At 38.9% G+C, this 19593-nt stretch overlaps 1 protein-coding gene across 6 annotated transcripts in view; it reads right to left on the bottom strand.

The window, feature by feature from the left end:
• SCUBE1 (signal peptide, CUB domain and EGF like domain containing 1) overlaps positions 1-19593 on the bottom strand; it is a 201842-nt gene that overhangs the window by 69254 nt on the left and 112995 nt on the right. For 5 of the 6 annotated variants that reach the window (XM_015869913.3, XM_015869923.3, XM_015869916.3 and 2 more), the window contains one exon: positions 1976-2092. In XM_015869913.3, the coding sequence (XP_015725399.2) occupies positions 1976-2092 (117 nt within the window). Of the gene's footprint in view, positions 1-1975; positions 2093-4618; positions 4743-19593 lie in introns of those variants that run through there. The other variant, XM_085518000.1, reaches the window with a different exon arrangement.

The following is a 19593-nucleotide window of genomic DNA, read 5'->3' as shown; positions in this document are numbered from 1 at the left end:
CTTATAGGTATAGATAGCAGCATACTGTTACTCTACTAAGTCATTCACTTTTATGTTCAGAAGATACACATCTCAGAAAGCAGTCTTGACTAAGGGCTGCCCGCATTATGTGCAGAAGCAGCTTCCCTGGTCAGTTTAAATATATGATTCTTAGTTCACAGATTCAAATGGGAAGTTGTTTTGGCTTCAGGGAAGCAAAATCTAGCCCAGAAATCTCATGCTGTAATGCATTAGAAAACTAATATTAATTTCAGTTAACCATATCTTTTACTATTTTTTTATTGCCCAAAATGTCATTGAAGGTTGGTTTGTTCAACCGCACAAGTGAATTTCAAGTTGCTGTTTAAGTAAAAGATCTGCAACACCATAAAAACACAGATTCCGTTTCTCATATTTTCTTCTCATAAAACATGGAAAATGAAGAAAAATGCTCAGGGTTATACTATTTGGTTTGAGGATCAGTTGAACATTTTATTTTGTCTGTAGCGCTAATTATAGATTTATTATATAAATATTGTTTCATGTTAGTTCTATGGCCAGACTTCTAAATTTAGAATTCATCTTTTTTTTGTCATGATGTACTTTCAATAATAAACATTACAATCAAGTCTAGGTATATGTTACAGTATTAAAATGCTTCCTTTTTTATGCACTCGGTGGAGTCACTGTTACTGTTCTACTATGGCTTAGCTAGTCTGCCTGTAAAAATGAAGGTTTATTTTCATGTGGTTTGAACTAGAACGGCTGATTTTTGATGTGTGCTCACCCATAACCATTAAAATTGTATGGAATGGCAGTTTAAATGTTTTATTTTCAAATAAACAGGCAAATGGACTGTTATGTCTATAAATAAGCGTACTAACAAAATCATGCCCAAGTTTTCAGCCTGGAGAAAGAGGAAACCACACATTTTCTGTTTATTTTTTGGGTTTTACTATTTTAAGTTACATCAGCCCCTGAACTAAAGATATTCTGACATTTCTGGTTACTTTAAAGAAAAAACGTCCCAATAGTTTCTTAGCAGGTGAGGTCAGCTCATTCTTGCCACTGAGTGACAAGAAAGTGTTTTCTGCCACAACAATATATATGCAATGTCCTCCTGGACATCTCCAGTCTCTTCTAATGGAGCTCAAAAGAAATAGGTAGGAAAACAGGAAAAGATTTGACAGAGGGCCTGGTCCTGCAAGTATGTATCCAAAACTACTTACATGCATAGGGCCACTAAGTGTGATTCAGCAGGAGTATTCGAGAACTGTCCCTGTCTCTTTAACTGAGAACAGATGTTGAGAGTGGTATCAAATGCTCTTTTCTGTTCTGTTCTCCTTTCCCATGTCCTCAGTTTTAACGCATTCACAAAGGATAAAATACCAAGGTTCTTATGCTGTCTTTGGAACAGTAAAAGCTGAGTATGAACTGTAAAGCTTAGGCTGTGCACTAAAAAATGTTGCTTCAGTTTTCCTTTACAGCTAGCTACTCCTAATGTTTTGAAGGGACAGAAATGGGCAATTATTCATTTGATTTTTTTCCAGTAATACCTCTGCAGCTTTTGCTTAGCCTCAATTAGCGATCAACAGTTGACAAAGATTTGCTTGATATTTTCAACCTTAGTTTTGAATAGAAAAATTCAGGCATCATCGCAGGATTGAATTTTTACAAGCGTATCGAACTATCTTCTGTAACTGAATGTTTCTACAGCCCAGAGTTACTCATCTAAATGTCTGGCCAGTTAAAAACAGTTCGACCTCTGTACCTCATTTCTTTGTGGTAATAAAACCCCCTAATAAAAAGAGAGTAAAATAACTGAGGTAGGTAAATGCAGAAGAATTAAGGATGAGGAAAGCTAATGAACTCAACTGCAATCACTGTGCCAGTAACAGCCTTAACTTAAAAGTATTGATTAAATATCTGAACATTTACAACTTGTACCGAAACCGCTGAAGGCAAATGATGCATTGCAAAGCAAACAGAAGCTGACCTTTGCACGTTTTCCCATCAGGCTGCAGGGTAAATCCAACTGGGCAACTGCATCGTACCCCTGTCGCAGTATCCTTGCAAGTCCGATCACAGCCTCCATTATTGACAGCACATGTTTCTGCAGAATGAAAGAGAAAGGGGTGGGGGGGGGAGAAAGGGAGTGTAATGAAATGTTCTGGGGGAGGGGAGAGGCACCAACTCTTTGGGGCAACATTACAATATTATGAAAGCAGTCTAAGTTATAAGCAAGCCAACTCAAGCAAGCTTTCAAGGTCATCAGGGCCCACATAATTGTTTTGACTGGTAAATCATTTCCACAAGTCACAATTTCTTTCTCCCTCCAAACTGGTGTTTTTATTTATTATATTTAGTTAGTGCTTTTGAACTGTCTTAGGTGATAGGATGGATTATTACATATGAAACAAGTTTAAGGAAAAAAAAAAGTGATTGCCTTTAAAAGCAGAACCAAACATTCAGTCTGTTTCATATCAGTCAATGTCTAGCCAAGGCTTTTTAAGGTTCATTTTTTTAGAGGATGTTGTAGGCATAATGAACTTTAAAAAGCAGTAGAAAGCAAACAGAGTGCTAGACATGGAATCGATACTTTTAAATCCTTAGTTAAGAAAGAGTTAATGGAAAATGAACTACATATATCACTTTGACAAGAATCTACATGCCCAATCTGTTCTTACTGAACTACAAGCAAAAGGCATCTGGGTTTTGTCCACTTAAAGCTTTTTGCAAATTGAAAGGAGTTTGGAGTGGGTGGGAGGGTATAATTGAGGTCACTGAACCCATTCCAAGCTGTGTCATTGAAATTTCCCAGTGCTTGTAGTATGTAGAAGGGTGGCTAGGCAAACACAGGCAAGGGAAAGCTGCAATACTTCTTAGCTTTTACAACAGTGGGCAATGGCTATTAGGTACCACCACATTAAAAAAAAAAAATCTTCAACTTCATCACCGAAAAAAAAACCAAAAGTGAAGAACCCTCCCTTGATGCCATTATTTTCTGTGACTTGTGTGAGCACATGCGTAAATCTTACACATACATACACATGCATACCCACACACGCATCCATAAAACAGATAAAAGGCAAGTGAAACAATTAACTTTGCTTTGTTCCAGAGAATAGGCTGGATGCAAGGATGCCAATTTAGCACATCAGTTTGAACTCTGAATTTATCTGAAAAGTATTTACTTCAGAGAGTAAGTCCTTTTAGTAGTATCTTTTTCAGTTGCTCTGGCTTTGATTAAATTAAAAGTCTCCCTGATCCCCCCAAGATGCCATTATTCTATACATTTCACCTCATTTTGGCTTTCCCTGAAGAGGCTTTGTCACTACCTACTCAGATTTACAGACTCTTATTGCTGAATATTCACAGCCTGTGTCACAATTGTACTCTGTAGACAGTCTCACAAATATGCTATAGGATATGCTAATAAGGAACTGCCTTAGAACAGTAGGCTGATCAAAAATTATTTACACAGAACAGAAAAGGCTTTATCTTTAAACCGACTGGTACTAAAGCATTTTTATTTTAAAGTAGCCTCTGCTAATACCCTGAAGGTGACTGTCCCCTGGGAGGGACTTCCCTGCTTCTAAGTAAAACAGAAATAAATTTAATGTGAACAAGAACAGACCTATGTATTAGTTTTGGAGTAAGCTGCTGGCACTGATGACCCAAGCTAAAATCAAGGGGAAGGGGGAACACATGCATTAACAGCATGGAACAAAATTTTGCTGTCCATATACATTCATTCATGCTGTACCAAATGTGTATACATGTATAACATATATGCTATATAATAACATCATATAGAAAAAACAATCAGTATACAAATGAATTGGCACACAACTACCAGAAAGCACAGTTAGTAAGTGGATCGCCATGTTTCTTGTTTTCTAAAGATGGAGCTGGGCCTGCACATCTTTATTTTCAGGCAGAGTCCCTGCTTACCTGCGTTCTCCAACAAAATGAATGGGTTATTTTGCATGAGCACAGACCATTCAGGTAGGATCTGCAGGACCTGAACCTAACTGCTTCACTTCTGATTTTCATTTACTACCCTTGGAATGGCTATTGAAGAGCTTTCGATGCTGACATTACAATTTGGAGAATTCTTTGGTAAAATGAAGACATTTCCTTTTGTATATGAATGTATGTGCATATCCCCATATGCCAAAGGAAGAAATTTCATATCGTTTAGAAGTGTTCTTTTTTTCATCCTTGGGTACAGTTTAATGGTAGAATGACCAGCCAGGAGTAAAGAGTTAAAGAGTTAAGGTTAAAAGCCAGGCAAAAGTGCTAAAGATGTACATTTGGCATGACACTGCAACAAGTAGTAAATCTTATGTTAGCAGATTAGCTTTGGCATATGAGGAGTCCTTTCTTGCAGTTCATCACCAAGAGATGTACACGAGCAGCAATATTTCTGTTTTCTGGATGACATCCAGTGAAAATGAATCAACACAACAATTTTTTTTCCCCATGGTATGGATGACTGGATCTATAGGGTAAGGGTCATCCAGTGAACAAGACTTATTTCAATGTATAAATAGAGGGAATCAAGCCAGCTTATTTTATTTTATTTTTTTATTATTTTCACAGAGATTTAGTAAAACAAACCAAAAAGGATAAATACCCTTCAACTTTCCTGGTGACTCTGATGTTAATACGTGATGAACTCTAACAGAATGAAGATCCAAGTGAGCGAGAGGACTTCTGACAGTAACTCCTAACATTTTGGATAATCAGAGAGATGTATTGATGAAATTCCTTAAACTCAAGGTCATGAGAAAAAAAAATAATTGGTAAAAGAAAGCAAATGTGAATAGCAGAATGTGGGAAAGAAGAATTACAAACTACATCAAATGCAAGTGCTGAGGCCTATATACAACATAAACTGAAGCATGTCAACACTTGTGTTTCTGTTAGAAATTACTTCAACCTATTATCCTCACCCCTGTCAAACTTCAGTATGTATTTGAAATGCAAATACAAGTTTCAGAGCAGAAGCAAATGTCTGATTTTTGAGCTATCATGCTGGAGATGCCATACTTATACGGAAGGGAAAGAAGAGATGTTCAAAATTAGGATTAGATTCATAATGACACTGATCCTACAGGTCACTGTTTTTCTGCTGTTTTCTCTTATGATGAAGGAGCAGAAAAGAAGTGGAAGACAAAACAGTGATATTTCGTCTCCTTCTGAATTGTGACAAAGCTCATCATAGGTAACTATTAATCCTAACTAGAATTTTAGATCCTGCTCATATCCTTTCTTGCAGAGCTACTTATATCCTTGCTGAATTCCCACCAGAAAATGCAGACAGAAACTAGGATCTAAATAAAAGGAAATCTAATCTACATATATATCTACATATATAAGGCATTGTGGGACTGCATACACTATATTTTCCACTGTCAGCTCATTATAATGAAACAGACTCATGCATCTGCTCCCTGGACTGATAAACAAAAAGAAATCAAATTCATTACCAACATAATGTAACTATGTTTCAGTACATCATAATATTTGTTTCTTCAATAATAGTCCATTACACTACTGGATATGCATTATATCTAAACATCCTAATAAACCAAATATTAAAAAGTACAAGTTTGCAGTCCTCCAGCACTGAATTAAGGGTGTTTACTAAGTTAGCAGGTGAAGCTACATAAGTATTCAGTACTTAACATTGACATATTAAGTGTCTGCAAAAGTTTAGCAAAGAGAGATGAGGGCTGGCTTCTAGTTCTTTGTCTTTTGAACTAAAGCAGAATCTTTACCAGGAGGTCATAGAACCTGGTCACTTCCTTCAAAACAGATTTGACCTCTAACAGTACTTACTTGGCTTTGAATACTATTGCCCTGGTGGCGCAAGTGGTAGGAATGCTGCGTTGCAACACCGGAGGCCTTGGGTTCGAATCCCCCTGTGGCGCAAGTGGTAGAAGTGCTGCTCTGCTACACAGAGGCTCGAATCCCGGGGGGTTGGACTTGATGATCTCTAAGGTCCCTTCCAACCCGCTTGAGACTATGATACTATGATACTATGATACTATGATACTATTAAATTCCTGGAACTGAATACGTTTATCATGATTCGGCAACATTTCTGATAACTTCCATTTCATTTTTTATGAAATATGTAAAACATAAGCACTCAAAATGTACAGCTCTACTCAAATTTGGTTTTCAGAGATTGTCAATTATTTCATAAAGTCATTCAAAATCTCCCTTCAGTCTTTCTAGTTTCATTTTATCTTTACAGTCAAGAGTACATAATGTGATTTCAAGAGTATTACTGAAAATCAGCCAAACCTAGACTTTCAAAGTTTGGTTCAATTTCATCTGAAATTCAAAACAAGGTTTAGAAACTGAGATACAGTGCAAACCAAAATAAATCTACATATATTTGTAGATCAGAAGGTAGTTACATGAAGATTATAAAGTAACGTATGTCTATGTCCTAGTGAGGTCACTCTATAGAATCTTTTATAAGCCATGAGGTATGGTTTCTGATATCTGGTGAAGATAAGAAGGGTTAAGAAGGGCAAGTGAGAGGCTCTGGAAAACTTCAGACCAGTGAGCCTCACCTCAAAAGTCATAATGGAAATCATTTTCAAGCACATGAAGGACAAGAAGATGATTCAAGAATACTTAAAAATCAGTTACTGAGGGCAAACCATGACTGGCTAACAGAATCACCTTATACAATGACATGATTTATCTGTGGATAAAGGCAGAGATGTGGGTGCTGTTTAGCAAGTGCTTTGGCATGATTTTCTGTAGTACCCTTATGACCACAGCAACCAAAAAGAGAATGATTAAGTGGATAATATGGTGAGTGGGTCAGATCACAGGGACTGTGGAAGCAACGAATTTAAGCTGGAATTTTGATATAAAGAAAAAAAATGTTCACAAGGAGAGTGGTCAAACATCAGAACAAGGAGGCTTGTCCTTGGAGATATCCAAAACTCAGCTGCACGTGGATGTGAACAACTGGGTGTAGTTGGCCTTTCCTTGAGCAGGAGATCAGATCAGATGATCTACATAAATCCCTCCCAACTTACATGAATCTATGTTTCAGGAAGACTGATTTACCTATTCTATAGAAACTAAAGCTCAGTTTCACTTTTACTCCACATTATTTATTTCTGATAAAGAGCACCGGAAGAGGAAAAGGAAAAGGGCAGGACCATGAACACAGCAAGCATCATGTCAAATAAAAGAGCAGAAAGCATGTCCGCTCACTAACAGGCACCTCTTTCTTTGTAATCTGACATTTGTGTGCTTCCAATAGGAAAATCTCAAGTTCTGAAAGCTAGAGAACAAAAGCAGAGATCTAATTTTTTCCCGTGTTTCCCATAAGCTGCCTTGTCACTCTTGGCAAATTACCTGGTGCTCACATGAAATTTTGTGATATATTCGTCTCTGTGTAAAACAGAGACAGTATTTCTTATATCTTTTGAAAATTGTTAGAAAACATGATTGAGAAACATTAAACACCATTGTTTTTATCACTACAGATAGTACATAAATTACTATTGGTATCACCAAAATTAAGAGTCTCAACACTACACAATCTTAATTTAATTTTTGCCCTGACAGTATAATATTCCTCTTCAAATGTAACACTTCAAAGGAAAAAAAATCTTAATAGAATTTCTTCTTTTCCATCCACTCTGAGAGTGCTCTAGATTAGTATGATATGCAACAGGATTCCTACAAGGATGCTTCATATAACAGATGAAGATCTTTCCGTTTTCTCCCGAACATGGTCCACTGTTTTGAACTGGCATATTGTACATAAAAAAAAATATTAATCCTATAAGCTCTGGAATGTGGGCACACACCTGCACACATATGCCAAAACTCAGCCAACCTGCCAAAGCACTTGCTGCATTGTTCAGTGTGAAGAAAAAATTGCTTAAGATAACATACAATTTACAAATGCTTCTCTTACAAGACAAGAAGGCTTAAAAAACCAAAGAGGCTGTACATGGCCAAAAGGAATGAAGTAGACAAGTAAAAGTGTTGCTGTTTCATTTTTATAAGACCTACAACTTTGTGTGGTGCATAAGCGGTGGGCAAGTATGAAGGTAACTAATGAACTCAGATTTCAGAAAGAACTACACTGTAATCCTGTTCCTCCCACAAGAAGGCTGAACCAGATGGCAGTCACAAAGAACTCTCAGAAAAAGATGTTGAATAGAACTTGGGTGTGTCCTACTGCTGTCTAAAAGCAGAAGTACTATTTTGCAGACAGTGTGGATTGTGCAGGCTACCAAGTCACCAGGCAATCTATGAAGGTCACCCCAAGAAGAATGCCTTGTACTTATTTCCACGGAAAGAACACTGACAGATACAAATAACATTACTTGATAGAGCAAATTCTCTGCTACAAAAAAATTCTTTTTTTTTTTTTTTTTCAACATAGTCACAACTTCTAGCTATGCACCTTCACCAAAAATAAACAAGAGCTCACATTCTGCACTTGTAATCATCTGCAGCAGCAGAGGTAACCTACTGTTGCTGTTATCTCTACAAACACTCAGCAAGAACCAGTGTATGTCAGTGAGTGCCATTTATTCTTCATGGAGGAATTCAGCGACACAACTTTGCTTCACACTGCACTTCCATGTCAGACACCATTTTGCCACACTGACCCTCCACTTCCACCACTCTCATGGCAACAAAATGTAATGGAAATTGGTTGGAACGTTCAACCTCTACTGCCATGCCATCAACATCCAGCTTTTATGCTGCGGGCCAACGTAACAAAATATGAAGCATTGCTTTCAGAGCAACTCTTGTAGAATATTTCTTCAGTGTAGACCAGTGCAGGTCTATCAAGTATCAAGAACAAGACATGACAGATAAATGCTATGTGGATTTCTGCATGGAGGAGGATGAACTTAATTGCACGTTATACCCAGAGTATATTAAAAGGGTAAAAACACTGTGCTACTGATCAGTGTCAGTTCCCTTTATCTCATCAGTATGCAGATCTTTCCCCAAGAGCCTGTCTTCCACAAGGCACGGAAAGAAGAGCAAACCTCTAGCAACATAGTGTTTCCTTTGGACAGAGAAGTGGTTTTCTGATCATTTCCAATTACCCAGAATAGCAGCCTGCAGTCAGCAGGACCTAAAAAGCCCTATCTATTTTCAAGTTCTTGATCAAAAAAAGCAATGGCTGGAAAGAGTAGTGAACAACTAAATGGAAGGACTGTTCTCAACAACGTGTGTATGAACATGCAAAGATGACCTAAGAGAAGGCCAAAAGTAGCAGCAGTGAAAACAAATTGTGTAGTCTGTACCAGGGACAGAACCAGGACATCCAACCCAAACTGGCCAAAGGAATATCCCTTTCTACGTGGTGTTATGCTAAACAACAAAATGAAGGGAGCTGGTCAGGAAGGTTAACTGCTGCTTTGTGACTGGCTGGGCATCAGCTTGTAGGTGGTGAGCAATTGCATTATGCATCAGTTTTATTTTATTTTTCTAATTTTCTTCCATTATCAGACTGTCCTTATCTCAACCCACGAGATCTTGCACTTATAACTATTCTTGATTTTCTCCCCCATCCCCATGTGGGGGAGTGTGTGAATACCTGTGTAGTGCTGAGCTGCCTGCTGGTTAAGGCACTACAAGAACATGCCCTCTTTTCTCACTAGTTAGTAATTAGTAACTAGTTTAAAGGTAATTGCATCCCACTTGGAGAGATGGGTTTGTGCTGATTCTCAAATTTGAAAGACCACTGAGGTGTTTAATGTCTAGAAACATAAATCTGGGTAATGTCTGACTTTTAAGACCGAAAAGAGATAAGAAGAAACATATGTCCTTCAAAACAAAGAATTTTTTCTGAATTTCACCAAATTTCTGTAAACTGTGGAGGCTGAAATGGTAAGCAGTAACTACAGCTGAAAGGAGGACATGAAGGGACATATTTTCCCTACCTTGTTCCTAAGACTGGTGAAATGATAACACTGACCATAGTGCAAGTCAAAGAAGTACATTCCCCAGCAGGGAAGACCGGAGTGGATGAATAGGGAGCTGTTCTTGAGGCTCCGGGAGAAAAAGAGAATCTACCACCTGTGGAAGGAAGGATGGGCAACTGAGAATGAATACAGAGAAGTTGTTAGGATTTGTAGAGGTGAAATCAGAAAGGCAAAAGCCCAGCTTGAATTTAGTCTGGCTGCTGGGGTGAAAAGAAATAAGAAACTCTTTTATAAATACATTAACAGTAAGAGGATGACAAAGGAGAATATCCACTCTTTGCCGGATGAGGCTGGGAATGTGACCACTGAGGATAAGGAAAAGGCAGAGGTTCTGAATGCCTTCTTTACGTCTGTCTTTAAAAGTCAGACCAGTTATCCTCAGGGTACTCCTCTCTCTGATCTGGTAGTCTCAGCTGGGGAGCACGCTAACCCCCCTGCGATTCTGGAAGAAACGGTCAGAGACTTGCTACTCCAACTGGACTGCCACAAGTCCATGGGGCCGGATGAGATCCACCCGAGAGTGCTGAGGGAAATGGCGGAGGTGATAGCTGAGCCGCTTTCCATCATCTATCAGCGCTCCTTGTTGACTGGTGAGGTCCCACAAGATTGGAGGCTTGCCAGCGTGACTCCCATATACAAGAAAGGTTGTAAGGAGGATCCGGGGAACTACAGGCCTGTTAGCCTGACCTCGGTGCCAGGCAAGGTTATGGAACAGATTATCTTGAGGGAGATCATGCGACATGTGCAGAATGGCCGGGGGATCAGGCCTAGCCAACACGGGTTCATGAAGAGCAGGTCCTGTTTGACCAACCTGATCTCCTTTTATGATCTAGTGACCCATCTGCTGGATGAGGGAAAGGCTGTTGATGTGGTCTACCTAGACTTCAGCAAAGCCTTTGACACTGTCTCCCACAGTATTCTCATGCAGAAGCTGGCAGCCCGTGGATTGGATGGGTACACTCTCGGCTGGTTAAGTAGCTGGCTGGAGGGTCGGGCTCAGAGAGTAGTGGTGAATGGAGTTAAATCCAGCTGGCGACCGGTCATGAGTGGTGTTCCCCACGGGTTGGTGCTTGGGCTTGTCCTCTTCAATATCTTTATTGATGACCTGGATGAGGGTATTGAGTGCACCCTCAGTAAGTACGCAGATGACACCAAATTGGCTGGGAGTGTGGATCTGCCTGGGGGTAGCGAGGCCCTACAGAGGGATCTGGACAGGTTGGAGAGCTGGGCCGAAGCCAACGAGATGAAGTTCAACAAATACCGGGTCCTGCACTTTGGCCACAACAACCCCAGGCAGCGCTATAGACTTGGGGCGGAGTGGCTGGAGGATTGTGTGGAGGAAATGGACCTGGGGATACTGATTGATGCTCGTCTGAACATGAGCCAACAGTGTGCCCAGGTGGCCAAGAAGGTCAACAGCATACTGGCTTGCATCAAAAACAGTGTTACTAGCAGGAACAGGGAGGTAATTGTCCCCCTGTACTTGGCACTGGTGAGGCTGCACCTCGAGTACTGTGTTCACTTTTGGGCCCCTCACTGCAAGAAAGACATTGTGGCCCTGGAACATGTTCAGAGGAGGGCTACAAAGCTGGTGAGGGGTCTGGAGCACAGGCCTTATGAGGAGAGGCTGAGGGAGCTAGGATTGTTCAGCCTGGAGAAGAGGAGGCTCAGGGGAGACCTCATTGCTCTCTATAACTTCCTGAAGGGAGGTTGTAGTGAGCTTGGGGTTGGCCTTTTCTCTCATGTAGACAGTGAAAGAACTAGAGGGAATGGTTTTAAGCTGCAGCAGGGGAGATTCAGGCTGGATATTAGGAAGTATTACTTCTCGGAAAGGGTAATCAGGCACTGGAATGCACTGCCCAGGGAGGTGGTGGAGTCACCGACCATGGGAGTGTTCAAGAAATGTTTGGATGTTGTGTTGGGGGATATGATTTAACTGGGAAGTATTGGTGATGGTTGGACTGGATGATCTTCTAGGTCTTTTCCAACCTTGATAATTCTGTGATTCAGTGATTCTGTGATTGCCCTTCTTTGGAATTTGCTTGCAGTAGCCAAAAGTTTACTGGGTCAGCAGAAATAGACTGCTCAGGCTATGCTCCCAAAATGTGTACCACATTACAGGATATTATTTGGAGTCATTGTTTATGTCAGACAAAGAGCAGTTCACATGGAGCAGTCTGGAACTCCAAACTTCAAGTAGGTTACCCAGCTTTGTCTGGGCTACTTGCCCAGAGTAATAATACTCAGAATAAGTGAGTAATAATCTTCAGAACATAACTGTAACTACCTCTACACTTGGACTGAATATTGCACAAGACTTGAACACAGTATCTTAATGCTCAGAATTACTGTCTTAAATTCAGGGTTCAGACACATAAACAAATTAATCCCAATGTGACTGAAAGCTACAGAATACAAGCAGGTTGGTAGATTTAGGTGCTCCCTGTTTTAGCTGGTCCAGGAAGCAGTGTATGGATTACCTTGAATAGATTATTCTTAGTGTCTCTGAATTAATATCGTCTAGTGGAGAGACAAACTGGCAATTTGTTCCTCAGCAGCACCCTAAGTAAAGCTGTTGTAGACTGCCCCTGTGATAACATGCTTATCTATCCTAAAGCACCTAAATATGAGTTTATTTTTCCTCATTTAATCCATAGTGAAACACAAACTGACTCCCCAAGCTACATGTACAAGATTGGAGAACTTTATATTTGAACAAGTGAGGAAAGAAGAAAGATACCTCTCAAAGAAAGCCGAATGTCTGACAGTTAGTAAGAACAAATACTGAAAAGCTTAAAAATGCCCATTAATGTTCATCAGATAGGTAGTTAATGTACAAATTGGCATCCTTATCTCATTTGCTTTATGTTCTGCACTGATTCCCAATAGATTTTGTAGTATGTCTCAGCAGAAATGAAACTGCAGAACCAGTTCTAGACAGAGAATGCAGGATATCAGTTAGTACTGTCTTACATTTTAAATGAATTCATTTTTAGAGCAAAATCTCAAAGGCCAGGTACTGGGTGTTTTTTTAAGAAGGAAAAAAATATATATACTTAAGATTTTTTATTTTGAGAAGGCCTAATCACTCAGCTGAGCAGAACTGGCTCCCTCACTTTCAAGAACACTAAACTCATTCAACTGAAAACAAAAAAGTATCTGAAATCAAATGAGCCCTTAACTGTAAGCTAAAATGTGTTAGCTCCTTTCACACTGAAAAAAGCCCGGCTATGGGGTAGCCTGTGCTCATATCTTATCTTTTCAATCCATGTTAATATCACAGCATAATCTCTACCAAACACATACGTACATGAATTCCATGTATACTAGATTTTTGTTTAGCGTACTACTCCACTTAACATTTACGTTATGTTAGGAATCTTATGAAATCAGCTTTATGACTAATGGCATCAGTGGTATATGCAGGTGAACTGCATGGCGATGCCTAACAAATGCTATCCAACTAGATTAAAAAAACACTCAAAATCCCATTCAAATTCCAACCAAAAGTACAGAGATTCTTTAAATCTGAAACTTGGAAGATAATAAAGCTTAAATTAAAAAAGGCAATTTGGGGGGAAAATGTGCTGTTGATTTTACAGTTGAGCTTGCTTTTAATATGAGGGTATACATGGTTTGGCTAAAAAGAAATCTAAATAGAGAATACATGCTGCTCTCGGGAAAAATAATTGTATTGCAAGTGGCAGTATGTGCTGAATATGACATGAGAGTGGGATAGAAGGAGAGACCCAAAGAACAGTAAGCACAAGGAGAAACTTAAACATACAACTTGAAATAACTGAATTTTCAGTTAAGTCAGAACTATGTTATTCTCATGCAAATTACATTCTGTGATGCTGAAAGGGTATAGAAAAAGCATTCAGAATAGCATAATGAAAGAAACAAATAGCTGTGAACAGAAAGAAGTAGAAAGTGAAAGAGCTTCATATTCAGGGAATGAAAAAGGTGAGACAGAAAGGGTAACTTGCAGGATGTGGAATTCTTCACTCCGTTATGCTTGTCTCCTCATTTTCTTGCAATTTCATGATTGGTAGAATTTTATTTGCATGAAAATAGGATGAGAATTCTGCAGTACCACATTCTGAATGTGTAAAGAAATGACTAGGTGAATCTTGCAGTGAATCACAAATCCTGCAGTTCTCATTTCAGAAAACATCTATTCATCCTCAGGGGAATAGTACAAATTTTAAGGATTGTCATGTGACATATCATATCAGGTATTTTATAATGAACACTGGATGGGTCCATTCTGGACACTAAAAAACAGCACTATTAATTTTGTTTGGGCTGTCTTTTCTAAAGAGAGAAGCTGTGTTTTAAGAAAAACTGAAATACACTGAACACTGATAGAGGGCATTATGTCTTGACCTTCGGCAAATCCTTTCATTTAAAATGGAAAAGCAAAACAATGGAAGGTATTGGAAGGGATTCTGGATAAGGTCTGAGACTTTATCATCAGAAAAGAAATGAGAAAAAAAACAACAACAAAAAAGGATTTTTACAGGAATGAGCACACCATTCACAAACTCAATGAATAAAAGTGGCAATAACTCAGGATGAAAGGAACTGCCTTTAGGAGAGAAGAGAATGCATGAATAACCTCAGGGATTCCTCTGCCTGTTTGCTGTGATTTCATACAGCAAAGCAGGACTGACAGAAAGAGTTAAAGTGGGGTCTTGGTTTCACTGTTAGTAACTGATTTAGAGATCCTCCTGACAATATGCCTGTTGATAATATGTTTTAAATGCTTTATTGATCAAAACACAAATTTGGGACGCATACAGAGCAGCACATTTGGCTTTCTGACATAAGCTCTCTGATAGCAAGCGTTTCTAAATCTGGTAAATGACACTCAGAGAAATAAAGGCATATTTTAAGTAATTTGAAAGAGCCTCAGGAGGCCATACAACAAAGCTAAAAACTGAAGTATATCCTGAAAAGGTGTTTCTGTCTCAAAGTAGTACTTAGTAGGCTGTAACTAAGTCAGAAGTTAATTGCTTTGAAAGAACACTTGAAAATTAACACTTGTTTGCCCTTCTTTCTGCTCTTCTGATATCGAATAGAATCATCTGGAAACTATTAATTCTGAAAGAGGATCAAAAATCAAGAATCAAGACTATAAAATTAATTATTTCCCTTTGGAACAAAACAATCTAAGACTTTAAAAAATTTCCTAATGGAAAGCCAGAGTTTATAACAGTTTATTCCAATAGCTTGTTATATGGTGTGTTACACGGCATGTCTGAAACCCTGTTCTCATTTCCTATTATGCTACATTTATCAAAATGGAAGAATGCTGTGCCCTTATCAATCTGTAAGTTATTAATAATGGCTCCAATAATAGAGCAACTCCACTTTAAAGCCCAATCGCATCCTTTGAACATGAGTGGTAAATCACCATGAAAGGGTGTATCAATTTCTTACAATCTAACCAGAACTGCATGCACTTTGTCTTCCTATCTCTGAAGACCACTGCAGGCTAAAGTGATGTAAAAAACATAGTTTTCACACACAACTCAATTTTAAGAAAAAAGAAAGACTTTTGTCAGAAAGTTTTTATCATACAAAAGATGTTTTTAGGTAAAGAAAGTGTGGCTTCAACAAATTCTGAAGTTCTGCAATATTCCTTCCCGAGCCAGACAGCAGCAAAATTTGGCTCTTTCACAGAATCTTGAAATCCAGGTGGACTTCCATGTGAAAATCACACAATCATTATGTGTCAAACTCATCAAGTACTTCAAGGCTTTGAAGAAATTATTCACAGTGAACCATCAGAGGATAGGTCTTGGGGTGACTGAAAGAATGACTAGTGAAGGATTCCACACTGGTATGATGATATTTTATATCTGGCAGGAGAAAATCACTGTAATAATGAGACTCCAGTAATCCCAGTTAACTTTGTTGATTCCATTTCCCTGCAGTCAAGGTAGAGTTGTATGCCTCCACTGGCAAGAAAACAGTGATTCAAAGAGATTAAGTCCTAACATTCTTAACAAAACACCAGGCAGAAAGCAACAGCTTGGGTCAGGTAAGCATAACAGACTAAGAAGTCTATAAGAACAGTTATTATATGATTCCTACAAAACAAAAGCCATAATGGCTCCTTACCAAGCTTACAGTCTTCAGTAGAAAAGACTATAACCCTCAAAACTGCAATGTGTCAGAGAGGCAAAAGTAAAAAGAAGATAGCATATTAAAAAAGATGTTTTTATGCTACTCGCATGCATGATCATACGCAGCGTACATCTTTGTAAGTTAAGATCTGAGATTTTCTTAGCGTTAAGACCAACATATACCACTGGTTCTTTTCAGATCTGAAATCCCAATAATTTCTAGTCTGACTGTGAGAAAGAAGGGTAGCTTATCATATGAATGTGCATATGGATAATGTGTCTCAAATAAGTGTCTGTCCACTTTCCTCCTATGATTATCAGCATGACATTCACACATTAGGTGAATGCCATCTTGAGTTCATGCCCTGTGTAAGCTTCCTGTAAACTTTCCTCCTATGATTATCAGCATGACATTCACACATTAGGTGCATGCCATCTTGAGTTCATGCCCTGTGTAAGCTTCCTGACAGACGATCTTGATTTTTCAGAAGCACAGAACATACAGGACTGATAAGAGCCGCATAGTTTCTACAAGCTTCTGTGTAGGGAAACTGCAGGGGCAGGAATGGTGCTTCAAGTGGCCTCTCTCTGAAGGACCACCACTAAAAAATTCAGGAACCTTGAATTCCTGGAGGGTATGGTTCAGCTGACAGTTCTACTCCTGTTCATTTACAACATGACAGTGCAGAAGCAACCTAGGCAGAGGTAAACTCCAGTAGATACAAAGTCCAGGACAGCTCCAAAACACCTTACAAGCACTTCACATGACAGTAAAATGGTCTGTAGGGAAGTTGTGAGCCATCTTCTAGGAAAGGGAAGAGAATCCTATATATATACACTCCTATATATTTGAGGCAGGCTGCCTTACTGATGATACAAGAAACCAGTGTTGAATGGCAAAACCTTGAGACATCCCGACTTATGATGACATGAACACATCTTGTAAGGAGTAAATTTCAGTGCATGGTTTGGATGATCTGAAGACATTTGTAGCAACAGCATCATGGCCATTTGTAACATTATTCCAACCTTAAACATTCAGTATCGCTGCACTTCAAGACAGTATCAATGCTATCAGAGCACCATTGTTCTAGGATACAGTAAAAGGAACTTTGTATAATTACCATCTTGAGACAAGAAGGAACTAATCCTACAACCTCATAGAACCAAAAGAAGAGCATTTTATTGCCAAACAAAGGGATCTTGAAACAGTAACCTCTGAAAAGCATGGAACAGGTGTATTGAATGTGAGGGAAGGAAATGGAGCCTTCATAGCAGTTCTGAAGTTACACGGGTTCAAGACCAAATTAACTTGACGCATTTGACTACTAGAGAGAAAAGGAAGAAAAATGAAATATGGTGCACAGTTAGTCCAGCCTATATCAGAAAAAGCCCATCTGGAATACAATTAAGAGCACACTCATTTTCCCTCTAAAATGGCAACTGAATTGGAAGTGCAAGAAACGTAAACAAGCTGTAGGAACAGCAAGATGGTGCCACATTCACTGATCAGAGAAAAGTCATTCAGTGACATTTCTTTAATGAGAGTATTCTTTACCTTGAACCCAATTAGTTTGCTATGAGCAGGGGAAATGAAGGACATCTGGAAGCCTACTGTATTTCTGAATATTATGAGAGAAATAGGATGAAAATTCCTAATAATCATTGGGTGGTTCTAAAAATTTCTTGCAGTTTCTGGCTTGCTTCACGAGATCTAAAAAATAAATACATCTAACAACAAGGAGCGGAGTGTATTTTATCTACTTTTCCCTATTTCAGATTTAGCCACAAGTCACAGGACCTCACTGTGACTGTGACACAGACCCTTCAAGAGTCAGTATGAGATACAGAAGCAGTCAGTTTTGCTGTAGAAAAATGAGCTGCACAAGCTCTCATTTCTGACAGCACTTCCACTCTCCCAAAGTATTCTCATGCAGTATTATTCTTAGCCTGGGCTGATAGTAACTGTTACGAAGATCACAGTCATTTTAATAATATAGCGACTGACAGGGGCCTAGTAGTTATCAACTCAGGTCTTGTAATTGAAAGCATCTTTCATCAGTTTGCTAAAATTACATAAAGTCATCAGCTTTTCCTACTCTCCCATGACTGCCTACAGCAGGGTCAAAAATCACAGTCGACTTACAAGAGCTGGAAAAGTTTCCTGAGGAGCCCTCAAATTCTTTCTAAGAAGGTTGTTTAGTAAGCATCTGAAGAAACACTGAATTTCATGGAAAAGTGCTACACTTTTGAAGTGCAGTAAGACTGTAAAAAAATACAGTTTTAAATTTTCTGAAAATCAGAAAATGGCAGAAAGAAACAATTAGGGAGATCCTTAAGTAGTAAGTCACCCACTTGGCTGACATTTACTAATCGAATTTCTTTTCAGCTCCAGTTAATGTTTTCCTAAGGAATGGGTTGTTAAAACACAGCCTGTCTAGAAACTAAGCAGTTGTCTGATACCTGCTTATACAAGAGGTACTAAAGAGTTAGACAATGTATTCTGCAAATACAAATTCAGATTTTTTTTTTTCACTGTCTCTCTAAAACCTACTTTTAGACTCCACTTGGAACTTGCAGACTCAGTGTAACTAAGAATCTTGTTACTCAAAATATTCAATATCTGTTTGCCCGAACTCCTGTAAGCTGCATGAACACATCTTCATGCTGGTTAATTACTTCTATTAGAGGCTGAGGTACCAAACAAGTGTGCTATGTTGCTCAGTTTCTCTAAAACATATTGTACATACTGGTAATGGCAAGGTAATCTCGCTGTTTAGACCATGGGGACTGAATTTTCCAATGTTACATTGGTCTTTTCCATGCTTTTTTACTGACTTTCTATGATACTGTGGACCTTACTATCTAAAATTGTTACTATCACCTTTAGAAAGCAAGATGAGCAGCTACACAGTTTCTGTCACCTTAAATCAATTTAAACAGTGAAACATTAAGCAGCAAATGGATATTGTTCACTTGCTAGATCTGTGAATTAACTGCTAATTAACAATCACAGATATTCTAAAAATAAAGGAATATATGACCAGGTGTTTACAGGAGAGAAAACATTTTACCTCAGTATTATCATCTAATATCACATCTGACTTAGGACACCCTGCCATTTCCAGCATGCTGACTGTCTGCTGACCTGTGACTAAGTGGATGGTTTAGTATAGGTGGCAAGATAAAAGTGATATGAAAATTGTATAAGCATTGCCACCTACTGTAACTATGAGCACAGTAATCTGGGCTCTGGCCTTCCAGAGGTGCTCCGTAAAGGTAGGTGTAAATGTCTACAGCCAGAGGTCAGCCTGCTGAGAGCTAGCAGGGCAGTCTGTGACAGGTTTAATGCTTTTAAGAAGGGAATCAGCTACCAGGTGGGAACACAGCAATTTCGTTGTGCCCTAATTTCTCCAGTGAATGAAGAACCCCTATCTTGTATACGGATTATTCGGTACACCTCATCAATGCTCACTATGCTT

The sequence above is a fragment of the Coturnix japonica genome, chromosome 1 (genome assembly GCF_054131305.1).
Source record: "Coturnix japonica strain WE chromosome 1, WE-NBRP24, whole genome shotgun sequence".
In the NCBI taxonomy this organism is placed as follows: domain Eukaryota; kingdom Metazoa; phylum Chordata; class Aves; order Galliformes; family Phasianidae; genus Coturnix; species Coturnix japonica.
Note: the sequence above shows the minus strand (reverse complement) of the source record. Positions and strands in the feature narration are given on the sequence as shown.